General features: G+C 41.2%; 1 protein-coding gene across 1 annotated transcript in view; it reads left to right on the forward strand.

The window, feature by feature from the left end:
- The window catches only part of SEMA5A (semaphorin 5A), a 505,753-nt gene that overhangs the window by 222,570 nt on the left and 259,024 nt on the right, over positions 1-24,159 (forward strand). Inside the window, exons 7-9 of the mRNA XM_065399065.1 lie at positions 9,991-10,276; positions 13,365-13,500; positions 21,413-21,617. Coding sequence (XP_065255137.1) covers positions 9,991-10,276; positions 13,365-13,500; positions 21,413-21,617 — 627 coding nt within the window. The remainder of the gene's footprint in view (positions 1-9,990; positions 10,277-13,364; positions 13,501-21,412; positions 21,618-24,159) is intronic.

Here is a 24,159-nt window from a genome sequence, read left to right on the forward strand (position 1 = left end):
GAGAAAATGATATCAGCTATTATTACTTTGTTTTAAAAATTCCCAGAAGACACAGATGTGATTGTGGAGTATTCCCTCGTAATCTAGAGATGGAATTTGTGGGACATTTAGCCCTATGCTAAATTGTAGAAAAATAGTTTTCCTATGTACACCTCTGTATAGAGAATGGATTACATAGTTTTCCCCCTAAAGGACAGTGGCAAGATTAAAGATAATATACAGGATTCTTCCTTTCTTGGGCTAGAAGGAGGGATATTGGCATATTTCCAACAGGATTATGCTTTCCAAGAAACAGAGCTTTACAGTTTGCAGCAGGTCATATGTTTAGAAATCTGCTCTTACTTCCTGAATGCCTAAGTGCTGGAAGACATATGGTATATTTCTAAATACAATTTAATTCAATAGCTATTTTGCCATTGGTGGACTGAAATGTAGTTTATTGGCTAAAAATATAGCTGGTGCAAACGAGTCTGAATAGCACAACAACAACAACAGAAAAACAGTTTAAGTCTTCTTGTCTCTTAGTTTACTAGTCTTTAAAGACCTGATCCTTTGCACAAGGCATCTATTGACTTCTGTATCAGACCCAAATGTGCTTTTTTTTTCTATCTCCCCCCCTTTTTTTACTAGCCAGTAAGAATGAAAAGTGTTTTTAAAATGATACTGTTTGTTTTTTTATTATGACACAACAACATACAGGGACATATTATTTGTTTAAAAATATTATTTCCTGACTGAAGTATGACAGATTTTACAGCTAGAGCAAATGTGAACCCTTTTGGGGTGTAAATTGTAATTAGAGTTGTGCAAAATAAAGGACAGATTTTCTATTTCAGTTTATGCCAGAAACACTTCCATTCAACTTTTGATAATGCCACACCTCCTGAAATGTCTCTTTTCTGCATAATTCAGGGCAATGCTTCTTTTTGTTGCACCAAATAATATGAAAGCACTGACAGCCAGGATTGCTCAAATTGTGTTCCTTTTCAATTTTTGAGCAAAAGTGGAATTTCATTTGGATACCCAGTATCTTAGAAAATTTTCCTTTGTGAGGAGAAGAGAAGGTGGGAGACTACAGCCTTGTCCTAACTCAGGCATAGCCACAATTTAGCCATTGGTGGGAGCTAACTAGGTGACCCCTAAGGATAAATAAGGAGGAAGTCAGGGTTTGCACTAATTAGCTCAATCAGTAAAAAGCAACAGAGAGTCCTGTGCCACCTTTAAGACTAACAGATGTATTGGAGCATAAGCTTTCGTGGGTGAATACCCACTTTGTCAGACGCATGTAATTCACCCACGAAAGCTTATGCTCCAATACATCTGTTAGTCTTAAAGGTGCCACAGGACTCTGTGGCTTTTTACAGATCCAGACTAACACGGCTACCCCTCTGATACTTAGCTCAATCAGGATTTATCTCAATTACCACCAGCGGTATTACACATAGCTTTTATCTTAGATTTTAGCAATAAAATAAAAATAAAATCACAAAACAAAACCAACCAAACAAGTTAGCGTGATCACTCTTAAAAATGTGCTACTTTAATTTTTTTTGATTCATGTTCCAGGATATTAAATGTACATATATTAAGATTTTCTTTACAATACCATTTATCTTTGTATAGAAGGCTCTTTTGATTAGCAACCCCCTCCCTTGTTTTGTAACCACACAGTTTTTAATATAACCCTTGTTTAGTAGTTGCACCTTTACCCTGCACATTTACCTCTCAAGCTTCTGGGGAAAATAATTCTATTCAATAGATCCCACTTTCTTTTTGTAGCTGTCTTTGATTTAAACCCATAGGAGAAAGAAATTACATTTACTATAAAAGATAGTTTCTAAAGGAAACTATATAATATCCTATCAGTTGCTGGGTAGATAATGATGCTTGAAAAATGTAAACTACAATATGGTTCATTAAGATGGTCACTTATCCTGAAAATGACAGAATAATAATGTGTTAACAGTGACCCTTCACCCTGCTTGAAATAATTGTTTGAAAGCTTAAAGTGTGGTTTTATTCTGAAAAGTGACTGTATAAGTGACAACTTCTGGCTGAACAGGTCTGTTTCTTCTGTGCATTTAGAGTCATACCTACTGACTTGAGTGACACATACATTTTTACCTCTTTTATACTCTTATTATAGCCTTGCACAGCTCCACAGCTAATAAAGATTGCACAGGTTCCGTTTCTTCTTGTGTACCATTAACATACTGTCCAACTGCCCAAGTTTGGCTTGGACTGCTCTGTGGTTTCGAACTCAGTCCCAGGGACTCTAAGTGCTGCCCAAATCAGCTGTTGAGGAGTGTCGTTTTTTTAAAGTTATGTACATGCCACTAGACGGCCATGTACAGAGTAGGAAGGCAGCAAGCTGAGTGCAGCTTCCTGTGGCTTCCTGCATCCAGGACCAAATTAAGTTAATACAGGGCCCTCTTCTGGTTCCACCCTTACGGCCTAGCACTCCCCCTGGAGTTAGAGAGACAGGCATCCCTCCTCATGGCAGTAATGGTAGAGGCATATACAGGCCAGCTGTGTCCGTTAGGTTGCCCAGAGACTGACTCTGCTGCAGACCCTGATTCCTGACAGTACCCATCCCCTTGAGGGCACCTCCTAGGGGACTTAGGGCCCAGTTTCTCACAGTACTTCTGATGAAACCCTCACAATAGATCGTCTCTACCAGTTCCCAATGTTGCTCCTATGGACCATTGCCTTCCCAGTCTGCCAGGTATTGGAGCCTTCCCCTAACTCACTGAGAGTCCAGGATTCACTGGAACAAGTATTCCTCCTGTCCGCAGACTATTATAGGTGGCAGGTTGGAGTGGTTTGGGTATGGGTTCTTGGTGAAGGGCTTTAAAAGTCAGATGTGAATGATGGAGTGGATCTTCCAGGATATGAACAGCTGTAATCTGAAGGCCACTGGATTTACCTGTTCTGTAATCTTGAAGGGGTCCAGTTTGTTGTAGTCTGGTTTGGTGGATAGTTGGCTTGATTTAAGGTGCTGGGCAGAGAGTCACACCTTCTCCCCATGGCCATATTGGGGGCTGCCTGACAGTCTAGTACTGCATGGTGTTTATAGGCTTCTTTGGTAGACTGCAAGTGTTGTCTGAGCTCCTGGTGCACCTGGTGTAGGTGGGAGGCTAAATCTGCAGTGGTCATGAGGGGGTAACTTAAGGCTAAGCCGGGGTGGAAGTAGTGGTGAAAGCCATCGTTCCCAAGGAATGGCCTATGTTGGGTTGAGACATGGATTGCATTTGTGATATGCAAATTCTGTGTAGCACAGGCTGGGTAGCCAGTCATTCTGGTAGTTACTTAGACAGCAGATTGACACTCTCTGTTTGCACATTAGTCTGTGGGTAACAGGCAGATGAGGTGAGGTACTCAATGCCAAGGAGTCTGAGAAATTCAAACCAGAGTTGAGAGATGAACTAGGATACCAGTCTTTTGAACAGCTCATTAATAAGTGGTAAGAAGTACTGGTTTTGGATTGTAATCTTCTTTAGAGTTTGGTAGTCCACACAAGGCTGGAGGAAGAGGCCTTTCTTCACCACAAAGAAGATAGGGGCCCCACTGGGGACAAGGAGAGTCTCTGCAGGTTTTCTGCGAGTTAGCTCCAGCGGGCCTATAGTTCCAGTTTGGAGAAGGAGAAGATGTGCCCAAACAGAACCTCTGCTCCTAGCTGGAGGTCAATGGGGCAGTCACAGCTGCAATAGAGCAGTAGCGTGTCTGATTTCTTTGTGTCAAACACGTCCCTCCTGTAAAAACCTGAAGTGCATCTTCAACTATGCTCATGACTCGGGTCATCAAAGATCGCCCCCATAGCTTTAACAAAGTCTCAAATTGTGCTAGTAGTGGGCTTGATTTTTCCAGGAGCAGAGACACCCACATCAGGGCCTCCCCCATAAGCAGGCTGATATCATTCCCACCTGGGTTTGGTCAGTGGAGTATGACTATGGGTGTAGGAGAAATAGGGTCTGACGCTGATTTAGGAACCTACAAAATTTGTGGTGATTGCCATTGAACTTGTCACGCAGAGGGAGGTTGGGCTTGCAGGAAGCAGGGATTGGAGCTGAAGGCAGCATGGCTTGAGCTTGCAGGATTGCATTCTGCACCTCCAGGATGGCAACCTTGGCTTGCAAGGTCTGTATGGCTTCCACTGTTTCCATCAGAGATATTGACCTTTGTAGGAGCCATGCTCCCCATATCAGCTCTAGTTTCCTTATTGTTGGTGTCTTTTGGGCTGCTCAAACTGTCAGAGTCTGGGCCATGGGTGGTGTTGCCTAGTGGTTGGAGCAGGAGCCTGTAGCCAGGAATAAGAGCCCAGGGTCAGAGCTAAAGTCAGAGGCTAGGGACAGAGCTGAAATCAGAAGTCAGGAATCAGAACTAAAGGTCAGAGTTGGGTTACCTGGCATGAACCAAGGCAGGAGCAGGACTGGAACAAGTTGGGGCAAGGCTGGGAAGAAGCAGGCACAGGAGTTGTCGCAGCTATAGATGAATGCTTTGAGCAGACACCAAGCTGCTGCTGGGTTTAAGAGCTGGTCTGCTGATTTTTCCCACCAATTAGACAGTGTAGCCAATCAGACAGCCTACTACAAGATATCTGTGCTCGTCAGGTTGGCCAGAGACTGGCTCTACCACAGGCCCTGATTCCTGTCACCTGTCTGCGTGCTCTACTCAATGCCAGCTCTCCATTTGAATACCTCCATCCAGCACAGTGGGAGCACGAGCGTCTTTAATACTTCAGTAAAAGGGGGCAAAACTTAGTTGGGTCGAAAAAGGCCCAGTGTTGTGAGGATCACAGGCAGAAAAATAACAGTCACAGAAGAAAGGAAGAAAGACCTAAATATTGGAGAGAGAATAGAATCTTAACAGCAGGAGAGAAAAATAGACGATCTCATTGGGAGGAGAGAAAATGATGCTTTCAGTAGGACAATCCCCATGCACTTTCTGAGAGGGGGCAAAAAAGGAGAAAAGCCCCATGTGTTCTCAGGGGAAGGCCCCTGGGGAGAAGAAAAGACTTTCAGTCTTCCCCCTCCAGAGAAATGTAGTGTTGGAGAAGAAGAAAGAGGCATGCCATTGTCCCATTAAGATCTCATTATTAGAATAGGCCTGCCATCCTGCCATATGAACAATCTTGAGAGGGCTTCTCTTCCAGAAGACATCCACTGGTAGGGAAAGCTTATACCTTCTCTCCTATACCCCTAAAGTCCTCAGTTCAGTGTGAAAAAGAAAATAATGAATATAATAATATGAAAGGTACAAAGTTTTGGGGGATGAATATACTGTAGCTATTAACACTACAGTATTTTAAAGGTACTTAATACAGAAAAAGTCCTACAATAGGGTTAAATTCTGTCCTCAAATGTTCATGAGCAACTCCCACTGCCTTATCCTAGAGCAAAATTTGGGCAATTTCATCTCCTATATTACAAAGTTCTGTTGGAAAGAGCCCTCCATATTGATAAATTTCAGGTCTCCATGCAATATCTGGGCATATATAAACTATTTTTTCTTGGACAAGAATCACCCTTTTTCTGAAACTCCAGAATGACTCAATAAATTTTCTCCAAATGAAAAAATGAAATAAAGTCTGACAGGATAATCTGAGAAAATCCACAGAATCCCCTGAGGTGATGCTAGTATTAATACATTTCATGCAAATGGGAACAGCTTTCACCAGTTGGCCTCCTTTTTATCAAATCATAATCAGTGAAGTATCTGTACAGGTGTTTGTGGATAGATATATTATTTTTCAAGTTTGAGTCAGTGAACTATATGTACAAGTCTGTGTATTATATATATTATATATGCATTTTAAAAATATTGTCCAGTAAGAGATTTACATGGATTTATCAAAGGTCAATAAAACCACTCAGACCGGATTTCATAACATTTTGTATTCCTAAAGCATTTGAACATCTAAGCATACTGTCAGCAATGTTAATACTGATTTTGGCACTGACCCTGCAATCAGATTTCTGTGTGTGAACCTTATGCTCCTGTGGAGTCCTGTTGAAGACAGTGGGCTTCAACAGAGATGGAAGTGTCAGCAGATCTGATTGTCAGGACCCGGCTTTAGTAGTTATTTTTTCTACAGTATATTTTTAGGAAAAATGAGGGACTCTAGGTGCTGAATGTTTGTGCAAGTAGAAACTGTTTTAGATCAGACAATTGTCGGAGAAAAACAGAGTTCTCACTCTCTTTTTTGGGTGCAGCAAATCAGATACTTTACTCTCAAGCAATCTACTTCCACACATTGTACTACTGAGAAGGGTTAAAAGAACAAGTGGGCTATTAGACTATAGAAGTCTAACAGGTAGTTTGAAATTCCTTCTTTTTCATGCTGAAAGTCTGTTGGGTTCCTTTCTGCACACCATTAGTGGATATTGACTTAAATAGGACTAAACCTTCTACACTACACAAATAGCTCAAGTTACATCCAGATTGCTGAATCTCCCCCTCCCCCCAGCCAGTAGTTTTTCTCCTGAGTATTAGAACATTTTGTAGGGATAATGGGGGGGAGGGAGACTAACCTCATCCATTATATGGTAATGGAGGTCCAAGGTTATCTTTTAAATCCATTACAGGTAAATAGAAACATTGAACAGATATGCTGCAGATATAAATTGAAGACTGTCAATGGGGAGCAGTTTTTCACTCCTATTGGCCTGACATTCCTAAATGTACCTAAAATAGTGTTAATTTAGCTAAAGGAACAATACAACATTTATTCCATAGAACTGAACATTGTGGTGTCTTTTAGGAACAGATGAAATATGACTTGGGTTTATCATAAAAAAACCACCCTGATACTTTGTATATGTATCTGTCTTTTGTGTCTGCGTGAACTGTCTCATATATGATGGTATGGTATATTGTAAAGGTTTCACCAACATAAGTTAGTGATTTCTGCATTACAAGTGGCCTATACAGGTCATCCCAAATGAGTGCCAGTAAAACAATTACATCACTAGATCATTAACTATTCAGTATATGCTCATATATTTTACAGAAAAACTGATTTAGAAATATTTGAGTTTTTAAAATTATTGGTACTTTTATTCATATTGTTCCATCTGTAATGCCAGGTGTGGGTGTGGATGTATATGTATATTAGGGCTGTCAATTAATCACAGTTAATGGATGCAATTAACACAAAACAAATTAACTAGATTAAAAAATAGTTGTGATTCATCACAGTTTTAATCGCACTGTTGAACAATAATAAAGTAGCATTTATTTAAATATTTTTGGATGTTTTCTACATTCTCAAATATATTAATTTCAATTACAATACAGAATAAAAAGTGTACAGTGCTCACTTTATATTATTTGTTATTACAAATATTTGCACTGTAAAAAAGATAAACAAAGGAAATAGTATTTTTCAATTCACTTCATACAAGTCCACTCAGTCCTACTTCTTGTTCAGCCAATCGCTAAGACAAACAAGTTTGTTTACATTTACAGGAGATGTAATTTTTTTTACAATTTACTTATTTACCTGCTTATTTACAATGTCACCTAAAAGTGAGAACAGACATTCTCATGGCACTGTTGTAGCCGGTATTGAAAGATATTTACATGCCAGATGTGCTAAATATTTGTATGTCCTTCATGCTTCAACTTGTAGGCTTTAAAGTTTTACATTGTTTTGTTTTTTTAGTGCAGTTATGTAAAAAAATAATTCCACATTTATAAATTGCATTTTCACAATAAAGAGATTGCTCTACAGTACTTGTATGAGGTGAATTGAAAAATACTATCGCTTTTGTTTCTTTTTTACAGTGCAAATATGTGTAATAAAAAATAATAATATAGAGTGAGCACTAGACATTTTGTATTCTGTGTTGTAATTGAAATCAATATATTTGAAAATGAAGAAAAACATCCAAAATGTTTATAATAAATTTAAATTGATATTCTGTTATTGTTTAACAGTGTGATTAAAACTGCAATTAATCACAGCAATTTTTTTAAATCTTGAATTATTTTAAATAGTTTGACAGCCTCTCTCTCTCTCTCTCTCTCTCTTTTGTACAATTAGAATTCATAAAGGACTATTAGTAACTTCTGCAATTATATGAACTAATAGTATAGTTTTAAACTTTTTGAGGCAGGGACTTTTGTGTTCGCATAGCACTAGCATATTGTGGGTACTGTTGGAAACAGATAATTACTATTATGTATGACTTTTTTTACTGGTAGCACCCACAGTGTACTAGGTGGTGTGCAAACATAAAGGCCTGATCCTACATTCCTTAGGTTATTAGCACTTTCCACATATAACTACTAATAAATAAAACTGGCTGGGAAATAAAATTTTTGATTCATGAAAAATTTCAGTATTTCAGAAAAAAAATAATGATGAATCAGATGAAAACATCAAAATTTTTCATGGGACTGAAATTCTGAAATATTTTGTTTCATAAACACCAAAATAAAATATGCTCCTCAGAATCCCATGTTCCAGCCTGGCAGGCTGGTGGAATGCCAAGTTTCCTATGCTCCACAGACTCAACTGGCCAGTCAGGCAGATGGCCTGCTAGGGAGTTGGCTGTCTGGAAAGCCAACCAGCCCAGCAAGCCAACCACCCAGGGAAATGGGCAGCCCTCCCACCTGCCTGTCATGTGGGAAGCTGAGGAGCCAGCCAGCTGCGGAGCTGTCTGACTGGGGAGCCAGGAAGCCCACCCGCCCACAGGGTGGGTAGCCCAGAGAGCTAGTTAGTTGGGAAGGCAGCCAGCATGGAAAGGCAGCCAGTCTTTCCCAGTAGAGCTGGGTGCCTGGGGCGCCAGGGATCCGTGGGAAGCCAGCCTGCCAGTGGGACTGCCAGTGAGCCTCGGGAGCTGGGTGAGATAGTAGGAAGCCAGCCTGCCTGTGTGCCTAGTTTCCATCAAAAGTTTCAAGGGAAATGACATGATCCTGCAGAATATTTCAAGTCCATCAAATCAGCATTTTCTGATAGAAAACTGTTCAGTTGGAAATGTTTTGACCAGCTCTATTACTAAAGTTATCTACGGTAGTTATATGTATCAGAAATAGTGTTTTTCATCCAGGGTGGTGTGTTTTTTATATATTTATTTTAAATATTTTTAGAATGAATTCTGGAAATGAATATAAAAAATCTTACACCTCTCTTTAAGGGGCAACAGTTTTTTACAATTACTTTTCTCCTGTTCCACAGGTCAATATATCTAATGTGCTTTGCCTTTAAGAAATCATCAAGTTCTCAACCCTGTCAAGCTCATGGATTCTCGTTAGCTTCTGTAATCCTTACGGGAAAAGTACCATATTTTTATTTTCTCTGGAATCCAGAATTTTTTTTTTTTAAATTGTGTTCCTTATTTTTTAGATCAGTAATTTTTTTATTCCTAATTTCTCCTGAATGTTTTTCTTCCTTGCCAGAATAAATTTGTTGTATCAATTTTTTATTTAGTTATATATTTTGTAAAGAGGGAACCAAAATATTGTAAAGTGTATTAAAAGTTTTATTTGATGTAGTGTTATTGCTCTCAAAGGCCCCCCTTCAGCAGTCCCTTTAGTTTCATCAAAGCAATTAAGAACATACTTAACTATTTTGGTATCTGATCCTGTGCTTTTAAGTCAATGGGAGCTTTACCATTGATTTCAGTGGCCACAAGATCAAGCCCTTGCTGAATAGGGATAGACTGGTGTATATGCTTGTCAGGGCCTAATTTACTATATCACACTCAGATTAGAAATTGCTGTTCTTTATAACCAAAACTCAGGTTGTATTTTCAGTAACTGCTATCTCTATAGTCTCCTCATGATGCGCAGAAGTGCAGAATTCTAATTCATGCCTGCATGAATATCAATATAATTTGCCTTATTTTAACATTGAAAAAATAACAATAATTTTGAATTTTGAAAAATTCTCAGGCTGATGTATAGAGGAAAATCTAGCAATTTCAAGCAAATATTGGAATATGTATCAACTATACATGACATATTTTTTTCTCCAACTCTTTTCAGAGCCAAATTTTGTGTCATCCTATGACATTGGAAACTTCACCTACTTCTTCTTCCGAGAGAATGCAGTAGAGCATGACTGTGGAAAAACAGTCTTTTCCCGGGCTGCTCGGGTCTGTAAAAATGATATTGGGGGCAGATTTTTGCTAGAGGACACCTGGACAACCTTTATGAAGGCTCGTCTGAACTGCTCTCGCCCTGGAGAAATTCCATTTTACTACAATGAATTACAAAGCACTTTCTTCCTGCCAGAATTGGACTTAATCTATGGGATCTTTACAACTAATGTGTATGTAACTTACATAAAATTTGTTACTTTTTCTGTTATATTCAGAGTCAAGTCTAAGGCGCTCAAGCTCCCTTCTGGTTCTACATGTGGAAGGGATATTATATAAACAGATCATCTTGTACTGAAATATTTTGACGGTCTGCTCTACTAGTTCAGACCAGTGGTCCACCTAGTCCAGTGTCCTGTCTCCAACAAATAATGGTTAACGCCAAATGCTTCACTTAGAGGTTGCTGTAGGAAATGCAGAAGAAGGAAGGATGCTTACTCTTTCCTCCCAACAGTGCAGTCTTTGTCTTTATGACCTGTTTTGTCATCTTGCTCCTTTAAATGTAAACTTTATCCACTTTGTGGATCCCAGCAAGCGGAAAGGTCAAAAGGCAAGAAGCTCTTCTTAGTAGAGTAAAATGTGAAATGTATTTCAGGGGGGAAACATTTTAATTATAATTGTCATAGAAGAACCCACAGGAGGGGGAAACTACTCCAGAAACCATAGGAGGTTGATCTCATGGAGTTGGAACCCCATTCTTCTCTCCAAGTGGAGGGGCCTGCAGTTTCATAAAGTGGTAAATTTGCATGGTCTGCAGGTTTTGAGAAGCTGTGAGGGAAGCAGAGAGTGGACCTGCTGGTCCTGGGTCATTCCTAAGGCCAGGTCTACACTAACCCCACAATTCGAACTAAGATACGCAACTTCAGCTACGTGAATAACGTAGCTGAAGTTCGAAGTACCTTAGTTCGAACTTACCTCGGTCCACACGCGGCAGGCAGGCTCCTCCGTCAACTCCGCGGTACTCCTCTCGCCAAGCAGGAGTACCGCAGTCGACGGCGAGCACTTCCGGGTTCGACTTATCGCGTCCAGACAAGACGCGATAAGTCGAACCCAGAAGTTCGATCGCCAGCCGCCGAACTACCGGGTAAGTGTAGACCTACCCTAAGGATGGCCCTGTTCTCTGAGGCTACTCTTTCCCCATTAAAGCAGGCTTTATTTGAAGACTTGCTGCCACTAGCTAGTTTCTGCCGTGGCTGCCCATTATATTGTGTCCAAGGAGGATAGACACTGCAGAGAGGAGTTAACTGGAGCTGGTCAGGAAATTTTTCACAGACATTTTTGTGGAAATTTTCCTACCAGCTCTAGATTTCCAGAAACTCCCCATGCTTTAATCCCTACATGCTTTCCTCCATAGAGCTCCATCCCTACAGTGCGATTGTGAAGAAGCTATGTGGTCTCCTAAGGAGGACAAGAAACATGCCCCTCTTCATCAGTGTAAATAGAGGGGACCATTAGGACCTACTGGGATGCACTTAGCACTCCACAATCTGGGCATTTCAATTACAGTGATTTTGGTTTGGATTACCTGTAAAATTGCCACCTGGTGAATGAAAATGTTTCTCTTTGTAAAGATTAAGAATGACATCACCATGCCCTCCCCACAATTCATGTAATGTGACCACTAAATCCAATGCCATGGCTGCTTCATGAACAGACTGTCTTTCAGACAATCAGAATCTACGAGTTAGGTCCTTAATGGGCTCCAGGAGATCCAGAAATGATGAGTAGGTTGCCTGTTACAGTAAATCAGATGAGGTTTTAGCACACTTGAAGCTAATTGCCTGTGTACAAATGGATACTATGAAACTTACTTTCATCTACTAGTGTGTTTTTGTTTTTGTTTTTGTTTTTTTTTGCAATAAGCCTGACAAGCATAAGGAGTCAAATTGCTTTTTTGGCCATGGTTGTAAATCCGAACTGCTACACTATTTGTTCTGTTCTTGGCAGGTCTGATCCCCAGGGATTATTTTCTGTTCCCCATACATTTGAACAATAACAATTTGAAGCTTAAACAGTAGATTTGCTTTCTAAAGCCTTGTTTAAACAACAGAGTAAGTTAGAAGAAATAAATGCTATGTGGATCACTTGTCAGCATTTTTGCCCACAGTGGAAGTTTGTGTAACTGTCTGCCTGCTTCATTATCTATCCATTTATCTAACATTGTGAGAAAAGAACAAATCAGGAGTTTAATTCCATGAGTTATGTGTATTGTTAAAAGAGTAATTCCAAACCTTAATTCACTGTTAGCTGTTGGGCATTCAATATATTTTGCTTCTGTTAAAAGCATTTTTATAAATATTTTAAAACCCCCAAATACTGCAGTTCTTTTTGGAGTTAGTTTTATTTATGTTTTTATGTGAACACAAAGTTGTAATTTGCAGCTGAATCCCATTTTAGGCATTCTCACAGTTACTGAATACAGATCTATATTGTTTACACTATGCAGAATTAGCACACTGTTGTACTTTATGTCTCATTTTCAACATGAAAATAAGGGAATGTTATAGCTGGCTTGGCCAGGGTTTAACTCTTTGAGTCAGTGAGTTTAGAGTGTTCAGTTCAAGTTAACTCCTTATGGGCTTATTTTGCCAGCCAGTGGGCACTTGTTGGGCATAGTGATAGTGTTGTGTGGAAGATGTGGGCTTGAGTGCAGATCTCCTGGTTTCTGATCCTGCAAGAACTTGGGAGTATTTCAAAGGGAACAGACTTAGTCCCTGTCACAATACAACTGGCTGATTAGAAAAGGAGAAATATTGACGGATAGTGAGGTGCCCTTCTTATTTGGAAGAATGGTGGCTTTGATGCATGAAATGACGTATGTAAAAGAACAGGATTAGGAGGCAGGAATTCCTTAGTTTCAGTCCAAGCTCCCTCAATATTCTGGACAAGCCACTTTACTCATTTTTAGTTTTCCCATCTAAAAAGTGGGGATGATGATACTTTCAGTGTGTGTCACACAGAGGTGTAGTAAGAATGGCTAGTTAGTGTTTATAAAGTGCTTTGAAGATGAAGAGCTTGATTGCAGTAGGATTTACTCTCCCACCCTCAGCTGCTAGGCCAGGATAGCTTTTAAGTCCAACCAGGATGCCCGTGGTGTGCTGCTGTGAGCAGTTGAATCCTGGCCCTGACCACTTTCTGGCTGGCCCCACCCATGTTGTGAAGTACTAATGCAGAGTTAATGAGGGGAAATGTTACTTTTGCAGGCAGTTAATTGATTCCTTGATGTCTTTATTTATCTTATGTTTTCACTTTGTTTTGCAGGAACAGCATAGCTGCTTCAGCAGTTTGTGTTTTCAACTTGAGTGCCATAACTCAGGCCTTCAACGGACCATTCAAATATCAGGAGAACTCCCGCTCTGCCTGGTTGCCTTACCCCAATCCCAACCCTAATTTCCAGGTACTTACACAGAAGGGGAGGGCACTAGTCCTCAACAGTCTTCTTTAAAATGTAGCACAGTTTAAAGGTATCCAAGTACAGACTGTGAGACAAGTCATTGGAGTTCTGTATCTGGAGCCAGTCCAGTTACCGGGTCAACAAATCTATTTAGATGGATATCAGTGAAATGAGCTGCACTGTATAGAGCTCGGTTCACATTACGAAACAGTATCATTGATAATAGGCACAATATATCCTTCTGTTACATTTTGCCCAAATTAGCCAAAGGAAGAAAAGACAACTTAAGGACAATATTGTGTAAAACTGGTGAGCTTTTAAAAACAGTATTTACTGGGACACTTTTTGTCAATATATGCTGGATAATTTTACATCCCCTGAAATTTGATTTTTGTGAAATTTTGGGAGACTGAAAGTTATTCACAGGAGTAGGCAAAAAAAGGGAATAAGGCACTTTTGTATAAACATTTTCACCCCTAAATTTGAAAGAGAAGGATGAGCTCCTCCCCTGCTCAAACATTTCTAGACCGTGTGGCCTTTGAGGGACGAATCCTCCACTTCCCAGATTCACAAAAAAGTGTCTTTTCAGTTTTTCACAACATCCAGAACATCACATGGAATTCCAGCCAAAATTTTACAGTTTTTAAAGTTTATTCTGTTTCATAAGAGTTTCATGAAAATAAGCAAATTTTGACCCCCCCAAAACATGTAACAGACACACACACACACACAGTTTTAATACCAAATCTGGGAGATAGGAATGTGATATTACTAGTACAATAAAAAGCCCTGATTCTGCCATTGCATCCAATGCATCTCCATGAAGTCACATTATCTTCAGTTAGGCTCTGTGTGGGCGTAGGGGTCCACCCACCCAGACCAGATTGGATGCTCCAGGCCCAAGCTTGCATTGTATTATAGCTGTGCTTCTTAATACATGAAAAACTAAAGTTCCATCTGTCTCATCAAACTGTATGTACACAGTAGAGAGAGATTAGAGATCTAGCACGCTGGCTGGGATGAACGCAAGGCTAATTTTATATTCCGTTGACACAGATTCTCATCTCCTTGCTCACTGCTCTCTTGTGGGCACTTTAAATATTCACAGCTAATACCACATCCCCCTTTCTGAAAACAGAAGCATGATAAAAACCTTTATATTAAACAACTTTTAACAGGAATAAAATATCAAAACTAAACAAGAATTGACATCCCTATGAAGGACAGGGTAGACTGCCTGAACCTTCAGCCTTTTGGCAGAGATTTATTCTGCCCTTTTAAGATATTTGGCTACTAGTCCTCTGACTTTCTTGATTTCTCAAGATCTTATGTAATCCTCAGGAAGACAGGAGGTCATCTTTCCCTAGCTGGATATCTCCTTGCAGGAAGAAGATCTGGAAGACACAGGTAGTGATCAGGCTGTATTGTACGTCCTCTTGGTGATGCAACAAGATGACACCGGTTCTGATGATGATTCCTGTTAGCACCCTAACAAAGTAGGATTGAGGTGTCCAGACACATGCCTGCACTGTCCCCCTTTCCTGAGATCACCCAAATGTGATCTCCTAGTTTCTGTTCTCCCAAGGATTTGACTCTATGGTGCCTGTCAAAGTTCCTCTTCTGATGGGTATTATCTTGATCTTCCTTCTCCTGTAGTTTGAGAAGTCAGGCCAACAAGAATCTAGTTGGGAAGAGATGGTTGGGATAGTGGACATCAATTTGCTACAGGTGTTGAGCCATATATGAACAAGAGAAGACGAGAATCTGAGGATTTAGAAAGAAGTTGTTTTATTTTGTTTTTAATGTGCGTTCTGCTTCACCATTACTCTGAGGAGACTGTGGGCTGGATTGACATGAGTGAAAGCATAAATACCTGAAACCTCTTAAAGGTCTCCGAGTTAAAATGAGGACCATTGTCAGAGGTTACTTGCTCTGGAATCCTGAAAGATAGGTTTTATCCTCCCCACAACTGCACTTGATGTGTGTGATGAGGTATGCGAACCCTACACTGAGCCAGCAAGGGTTATAAGATGCTGGAGCTTACTCAGCCCAACCCTGGTATACCTGCACTCACTGTCAGGTAAAGAAGGACAGTTAAAATTGGAAGAGGATGGCTCATTAGTTGGCTGACCAGGGAAGAGAAGAAACCCATCCTTTGCTTCCTGGGGAAAGGACCAGCCCAGAACCTCTGCAGAGACTGCTGATTTTCATAACTTCTCCAGAAGAAGGTAGGCCTGGCACAGGACTAATGAGTTTATTTTCTTCATGTGACTATTTCTTTGCTTTATTATAAAAAGACTACTTGGCTGCCTAGGAAAGGTCTGAAGATCCTAACAAGATGGTTGCAGGGAAGCTCTTCCCATGGTGTGTGGGGAACTGCCTCAGTAAACTCAGTGAACTTTTGCACCCGACTCGAGACTGCCCTGTAGTTATCTTTGGACTCTGAAGAGCATGATCACAATGTGGTGTTAAGCAATCTGGCAATTTCAGTGAATCTTGAGAAATAATCAGTCATCAAAAGACAGGTTGCATTGTCCAGATAGAAAAGATCAATCCAACTTTCTGCCATGGCCTTTCTGGTAGTGCAGATGGTAGTAATGCTTCCAGCGGATTGGTTCTCCTGTGAGCACAAATATCATATTTCTCAACTCTCTATTGTAGTTGTTTGCTCAGTACAGACTGCCAAACAGACTATTTAGCTCTCTCCCTGCATTTTGTAATACCTTGGGGTCTCCCATGCAGTCTGTCGAGGATTTCCTGTTGCATTGATGTAGGGATAACCAGCTGGCTTAGGGTAAGATCCCCAGAAGCCACCCAATATGGTTTCACAGAGGTTCTGACTATCTCTTTTGTCCAGCCTTCTTTTCAGTGAGTCAGGACATGACTCCATAATTCATCCGCCTCTTGCTTCTTTTTCAGTACTTTCAGGCATTCATGGTCAGTTTCCACATGAAATGTTATGCCCGCTAGAAAGTCTCTGAAATATTCACAAGGCTATGTGTAGGGGCTAGGGCATTGTAGAAGGGCTCGGCCAAGGCTCGTCCCTCAGCGGGGCTGTGGGGTATCCCACCGCCTCGCAATAGTTCGCTATGGGCTCAGGCCCGGGTCAGGGCGGGGCAGCAAACAGTCAGGAGCTCAGGCCCTTAGGCAGGGGCTGAGCCAATAGTTCAATAGGAGCCCAGGCCCTGGGTCAGGGCGGGGCAGCAAACAAACAGTCCGGAGCTCATGGTTCTGAGTGTCTGGTGCGAGGGGGAGACTGCCACCCGTGAGTGGGGTGGCAGGGGAGACGCAGGCCCACCCACTCCACTGCATCCCACCCCGGGGCCCTAGCAGTGACAGAAGTCTTTGGGGATCCCGACCACAACACACTGACATTGGTTCTGGCAGTGCTGCGGCCAGACCAGGGTCAGCTGCCCCCAGGCTACTTCCGGAGTCCCCCTCGTAAGGTACCTAGATTAGGGCGGTGTCCTCGGAGGTTTCCAGCACCATCGATTCCTCCAGGTAACTGGCGAGGGGTAGGCTCGGCTGCTCCTCAGGGTAGCTGGCAAGGGGTAGGCTTGGCTGCTCCTCGGGGTAGCTGGCGAGGGGTAGGCTTGGCTGCTCCTCGGGGTAGCTGTCGAAGGGTAGGCTTGGCTGCTTCTCTGGGTAGCTGGCCAGGGGTAGGCTTGGCTGGCCCGGCCAGTCCTCGGGTTGGACACAGCCTGCCGGCGTTTCCCAACCCGGAGCTAGGCCACAGGCATCTGGCCTCTCCGGCGGCTGGCTTTCAAGTGAGCTCTGCAGTTGGGTTTTTCTACTTCCTGTCCTGCGCCGTGACCTCTGGGGGGCAGGCGCAGGATCCACTGGCTCCGCCCATGTTGGTGCTAGGGGGGGCTCGTCCCTTAGCGGGGCTGTGGGGTATCCCACTGCCTCGCTATAGGCATCTTTTTTTAATTTGTGTGTAGTGCTGCTCTGTATTGGTGAGTGCTAATTATTCATGTGCTGCTAGGTGCACAGAGAAGGTGATTGTTCCTGAAGGAGGACTGCCCCCATCAGATGAAGCTGTCCTTGTTTTATTTGGCTTATATAGGACCAAAATATGCTAAATGGTAGCCTATTAAAACAAAACCTTCCAAAAGGTTGATGAAGTTTTTTAGCAGTGCAGATTCTGCAGCAAGTGATATGTGCCAAAACCCACACTGGAAATCCAATTTTGAGAAGACTTTTGTTTCACTAAGATGTCCAGAGAGATGTTCAATTCATGGGTGTACATGTCACTGTCTGCAGACATTCTCCTTGTGCTTCGTAAAGTCTACACAGATCAGAACTTTGTCATTTGGTTCTAGGACCACTACCCTGCCTGCACTCCATTCACCTGGGGTGTCTATTCTGGAAATGACATCCATCTGCTCCATGCAGCTGAGGCAGTACAGGGAGGGAGACTCTTCTAGGTGTCACAGAGTAAATGGCTTTGCTTTTGTTGTAAGTTTAATGTGGTATTGTCCCACTAATATTTCTAGTACTTGGAATAATATTGGGAACCTCTTCTTGATCTAAGCTTTGAGGCCAATGGTGACATATAACCATGCCTGCGGGCTGTGGTTGCTGGGAGGCCAAACAGAGCAGGGTGTGACCATCTACAACATAAACTTTGTGGAATGTGGTCTTCTCTTCAAGTTTTAGAGGGCCAAAATATTCCTTTTCACATTTAATGGGGACTGTACTGGGCCTTTCAATTGTCTTTTTTTTTTCTCTTGAAGAGCTGGTATTTTCATTCTCCTGTGAAGTGATTCTAGAATCAGTGTTACATCAGCACATTTGTCTATTTTGAAGTTTATTGGTTTCCCAAGGTGATTGTTGTGCTCAATGGTAGGGTTTTATGGTCATCTCCTATTGCTCGAAGTGGCATATCTCAGTGTCTTTTAGGTCATTGTCTTGAAAGACAGCTGTTACCATGCATTGAGACCAGCATACTGCTGCATAATGTTTGCCTTTTAGACATTTCCTCAGCCTGGAGCCCCCTCCTGCACCCCAAACCCCTCATCTCTGGCCCCACTCCAGAGCCCACACCCCCAGCCGGAGCCATCACCCCCTCCCACACCCTAGCCCCCTGCCTCAGCCCGGAGCACCCTCCCGCAGCCTGAACTCCTCATTTCTGGCCCCACCCCAGAGCCTGCAACCCACGTTAGATCCCTCACCCCCTCCTACACTCCCAGCCCCTGCCCCAGCCCAGCTAAAGTGAGTAAGGGTGGGGGAGAGTGAGCCACCGAGGGAGAGGGAATTTAGTGAGCGGGGGGCAGGGCCTCAGGGAAGGGGGTGTGGCCTCAGGGAAGGGGTAGGGCTAGGGTATTCGGTTTTGTGCGATTACAAAGTTGGCAACCCTTGGCACAACCAGGCTTGCCATTGAAAGGTATAAGGAGTGCCCTCCTAAAGTGCTCACTATTTTATTGTAGGAAAGGCTACAGGTGCTTCAGTGTAACAAGGAATAAAAATAGTTTGTGAAGCAGTGTGCCCCTTCATTTAAACTTGTTAGCTGTAGTGTAGCTAAAACACTGTACATCCCCTGAAAATGGCTGACAAATCTGATTCCATATTGTAAAACTAATTAGTCCAAAGGTGGGTCAATCTGTGAAACTTTCTTAAAAAAGAAAAGAAAAATTTAGGTAAGTACAGATAAATTTTCCTGTTTTTCTGCCCAGAAAGTTACACAGATCCTAATAATTAGATTTTATCAGTAGTGTGGCTCCAGTGGGAGAAATAGAAAGGGAAACTATATAATATCAGTAGTTTACAAAGGTAACTTGTTTTTACTGAGATACTACTGTGTGCAGCACCTTTCACCTAATGTTGATGTTTGCATGTCTGACTTGTAGATTTAATGAAGGTGTTGAAAGAAGACCACATGGCCGCCTTTTAGGAGTCAAAAGATCTTTACATCCATGAAGTAGAATCTCCAGCAGGGGACTTGCGGGTGGTTTCCACTTCCTTTGTGCTGCCTGAGTGATGCAAATGAAGCAGAACAGGGTAGAGAATCTGCCTAAAATTATTGATTAGAGCCCCAGGCCCTTTTTGTAGTAATATGGTTGACTCTAAGGGTAGGTCTACACTTACCCGGTAGTTCGGCGGCGAGCGATCAAACTTCTGGGTTCGACTTATCGCGTCTTGTCTGGACGCGATAAGTCGAACCCGGAAGTGCTCGCCGTCGACTGCGGTACTCCTGCTTGGCGAGAGGAGTACCGGGGGAGTCGATGGGGGAGCCTGCCTGCCGCGTGTGGACCGAGGTAAGTTCAAACTAAGGTACTTCGAACTTCAGCTACATTATTCACGTAGCTGAAGTTGCGTACCTTAGTTCGAATTAGGGGGTTAGTGTAGACCTGCCCTAAGGCTGAAAAGGCTGTACACCAGTTGGGTTAGCTGAACTGCTGAATCAGTCTATATTTATATGGAAAGCTATTGAGTTCTTGGTATTTTGAGTGTGAAGATTTCACATGGAGCAGAATAAGTATAAGTATAATTAGGGAGGCCAAAAAGGAATTTGAAGAGCAACTAGAAAAAGACAAGTATCAGGGGGTAGCGGTGTTAGTCTGTATCTACAAAAACAACAAGGAGTCTGGTGGCACCTGGTGGCACCTTAAAGACTAACAGATTTATTTGGGCATAAGCTTTCGTGGGTAAAAACCTCACTTCTTCAGATAAATTATTCTTCCAAATAAATCTGTTAGTCTTTAAGGTGCCACCAGACTCCTTGTTGTTTTTGTAGAAAAAGACACAAAAACTAATAGCAATTTTTTTTGTAAGTACATCAGAAGCAGGAAGCCTGCCAAACAGTCAGTGGGGCCACTGGACAATTGAAGTGTTAAAGGTGCACTCAAGGAACATAAGGTCATTGCAGAGTTGCTAAATGAATTCTTTGCATCAGTCTTCACTGCAGAAGATGTGAGGGAGTTTCCCACAAGTGAGCCATTCTTTTTAGATCAGAAATCTGAGGAGCAGTCCCAGATGTAGGAGTCAGTAAAGGAGGTTTTGGATCAAATTGATAAATTAAAAAAGTACTAAGTCACCAGGACCAGATGGTATTCACCAAAGAGTTCTGAAGGAACTCAAATATGAAATTGCAGAACTACTAACTGTGGTGTGTAACCTATTGCTTAAATCAGATATATTAGATATAGAGATATATATTAGATAAGATATAGTAGAGCTGGAAAAGGTACTGAGAAGGGTATGGAGCAGCTTCTGTATGAGGAGAGATTAAAAAGACTGGGAAGATATGATAGATATCGATAAAATCATGAATGGTGTGGATAAAGTGAATAAGGAAGTGTTATTTACCCCTTCACATAACACAAAAATCAGGGCTTACCCAATTAAATTAATGGCAGCTGGTTTACAACAAACAAAAGGAAATACTTCTTCACACAGTGCACAGTCAACCTGTGGAACTCATAGCCAGGGGATGTTGTGAATGCCAAAAGTATAACTGGGTTCAAAAAGAATTAGATAAGTTCCTGGAGGATAGGTCAATCAAAGGCTATTGGCCAAGATTTTCAAGGATGCAACCCCATGCTCTGGGTGTCTCTAAGCCTCTGACTGCAGGATGCTGGGACTGGATGACAGGGGATGGAAAGAATTATTCTTCATAACTTACCTTTTCCGGAAATTATGATATAACTTAAAGTGATATTGTTGTAACCTCATTCTCTTTTGATTAGACTTATCCCTCACAATACAAATAAAGACATAATGATCTGCAGAGTCATTCTTTTTGGACTGCCTCCTGTAAATGGATCCTCACTTATGGTGGAATGATGCTGTCCCCCCTAAAACACATAACTAAGGCTTGATTTTGGAATTCCACAACGTGGTTCTAAGATTTCATATGGGTTTTAAGATCTACTTTACTATATATATATATATATATACTTTTATTTATTTACAGTGCGGTACAATGGACCAGGGTCTGTACATGAATCTGACTGAGAGGAATCTTCAGGATGCCCAAAAATTTATTCTAATGCATGAGGTGGTTCAGCCTGTTATTCCAATTCCTTACTTCATGGAGGACAACAGCCGGTTTTCCCATGTGGCAGTGGATGTGGTGCAGGGCAAGGACATGCTTTTCCATATCATCTATCTGGCCACAGGTACGACTTAATGGTGCTGAAAAAACTGTAGAAAGTCAGAGATCCTTTTCAATGGTCTGTGCATCAAGTCTGAAATGCCTAAACCACCCGGGGGAACTGGGTTTGTAATTTGACAGCATTAACTGTGCCCTTCACCCCACACATTTTGTGGTGCGTGTGTGTTTCTTTTGTACAAAATGTGAAAAATCAAGACTCTGTCTCCTCTGCATGAATGGGGCTAATTTTTCAAATGGAGGTTCCCCCACTCCCCATGCCTGTTCCACAAACTTGAAGGGGAAAACCCTACTTCCCCTGATGGGACAATATGCTAGAGATTCCAGGAGTGGTGTCTTGCTGAGTTTCTTTGCCACTTTCTTGGTTTTTGCAGCATAGACTATGATCTCGCCCATAGGTTGTAAAGTGTTTTGGGATATTTTCATATGGAAGATGTTACACAAATGCCACATATTATTATTACTATTGGTATTTTTTATATTTCTTTTTGTCCCTCATTCCCCTACTGCTTCAGACAGCAAGAATTGGATGATAAATCCCTTTTCAGGTCATCCCTAAATAATTTATCCTTAGAAAACTTTTCCTCCTGCTTTCCTACTTAGCCTTTTGTCCTGAAGTTCAGAAATGAAAGAAAAATATTCTTCCGTTGAGAACGTCACTGTCTTCTTGTCTATAAGGACTTTAGTAGAGAATGATTTTTTTGTCTGAAACTTTTATAAGGTAGTTGAGAATGTGAGACGTGTTTCCAATGCACAGTGCTTTACAGAGTGGGTCACTGACTACATTATTCCACTGATTGAAATTCAGATGCAAAACAATTGAATTGAGTAATAGCAAGTATACAGCCTGCTCCTGTAAACCCTTCTTCATATAATTAATCCTCACAGAACTAGTCCTATAGACATCAGTGGGAGACTACTCAGGTCAACAATGGTTTTCAGGATTGGTCTTATAGTTAGTACAGTAACAAGTGTGGAGATTTTAGGGAAAGAACTCTTTATTAAAACAACAACAACAGCTATTTGCTTGCGTTTGCTCTCATTGAAGTCAATGGCAAAACTCCCATTGATTCCAGAGAGAGCAGGATCCATATTTCTTGTTATAAATCTCCAAAATTACAGCTTCTTAATGAAACCACTTAATGAAAAACATCTTGTTCTTTGGAGCATTGTGGTTCAATCTACAATGTGACTTTCTCTAGATTCTTCTGAATCCAGTCAATAAATCGACCTTTTATTAGGACCCTGCTTCTTTTTGACTATTATTATGACATTATATGATCATTTGGTGTTTTCAGTTGAGACAGTGCTTCCTTGTGTACTATCATGGAATATCAACCTTACTCATTGTTGTACTGCAAATGCCTTTAATAGGCTATAACAGCACAAGGATTTGGACAAGTATAGTCAAAACAATTTGATAAATTATAGTATCTTTAGTGAAATCATTGCCATACAAAATATTGTTTATCCTGTGCAACCCCCCTGATAGAAATTGGATCACTGAAATGCGTTTTGAATTGTTTTTGTACTGGGTTGCTATTGCTGCATTGAGACAGATTTGATCCCATCATAATGATACTATCTAGAATTATGTAACTTCTCACAGTTCCTGATTGTGTCCAGGTTTTTAATTTGTTCACTGTGCTTTCTGTTATAACTGATTTGGTAAATGTAGGCCTCCAAGTTTTAAGGCTTTGAGGCTGGCTAACAAACAGCCCTATTCATTAAAAGGTATATGCTCTTTTTATTCACCTTTCATGCTGATAAATTAGGTCTGGATCCTCCAGTCCTTATTCAGGCAAAACCATTTCTTGAATTCAGAAGCTATTGAGGGAACGTTGCCTCTCACAGGAGCTACTTGACACCTTGTAGTTGTGACAATTATACATTGAGAGAGAGAGAGAGAGAGTGGGAGAGCATGTACATAACTAGAGCTAAAGATGGAGGTTCAGCTTTAATTTTAATGTTACTAAGTTTGTTGATATGAACTTTGAGCCCAAATCTTGTTTTAAACCTAATAGTTGCATTTAATTTCTTGGAGATTTTTTTAAACTATCATTTACATGAGAGGCCAGAAAGAAACCTTTCTTTCTTTCTTTCTTTCTTTTAGAATCTCATGAAAAAAGCATGCTATAGTAAGGGATTGCCACATTTTACAATTGGGGATTTTTTTCTGTCTAGAGACACTCCTACTTCAAGACTACATTCCAAATTGTAGTTCACAGCAGCCTTTTTCCCATATTGAGCCTGATATCAACTTTAGCTCTGATGGCACAAACATTTCTGCAGATTGTACAATATGCATTTGAAATGACAGAGCATTTTGGGATGTTGTATCCACTCAAATACTGGATAGACTAGTGATTCCTTGTCTTGACATTTTGCCTTTTGCCTGTAGTAAGTGCTTCATGTTGTAAAACTAATTCTTAGGTTTTTCCATTCTAAGTTTTGGACTGTCATGTTTGTATGTGTCAAGAAAGGAAAACAATCACACTCATGAGAAGGACCATGGAATCTTTCACCACCTTAATTTACAGCTATGCAAA

The sequence above is a fragment of the Emys orbicularis genome, chromosome 2 (assembly GCF_028017835.1).
Source record: "Emys orbicularis isolate rEmyOrb1 chromosome 2, rEmyOrb1.hap1, whole genome shotgun sequence".
NCBI classification, from domain to species: Eukaryota; Metazoa; Chordata; order Testudines; family Emydidae; genus Emys; species Emys orbicularis.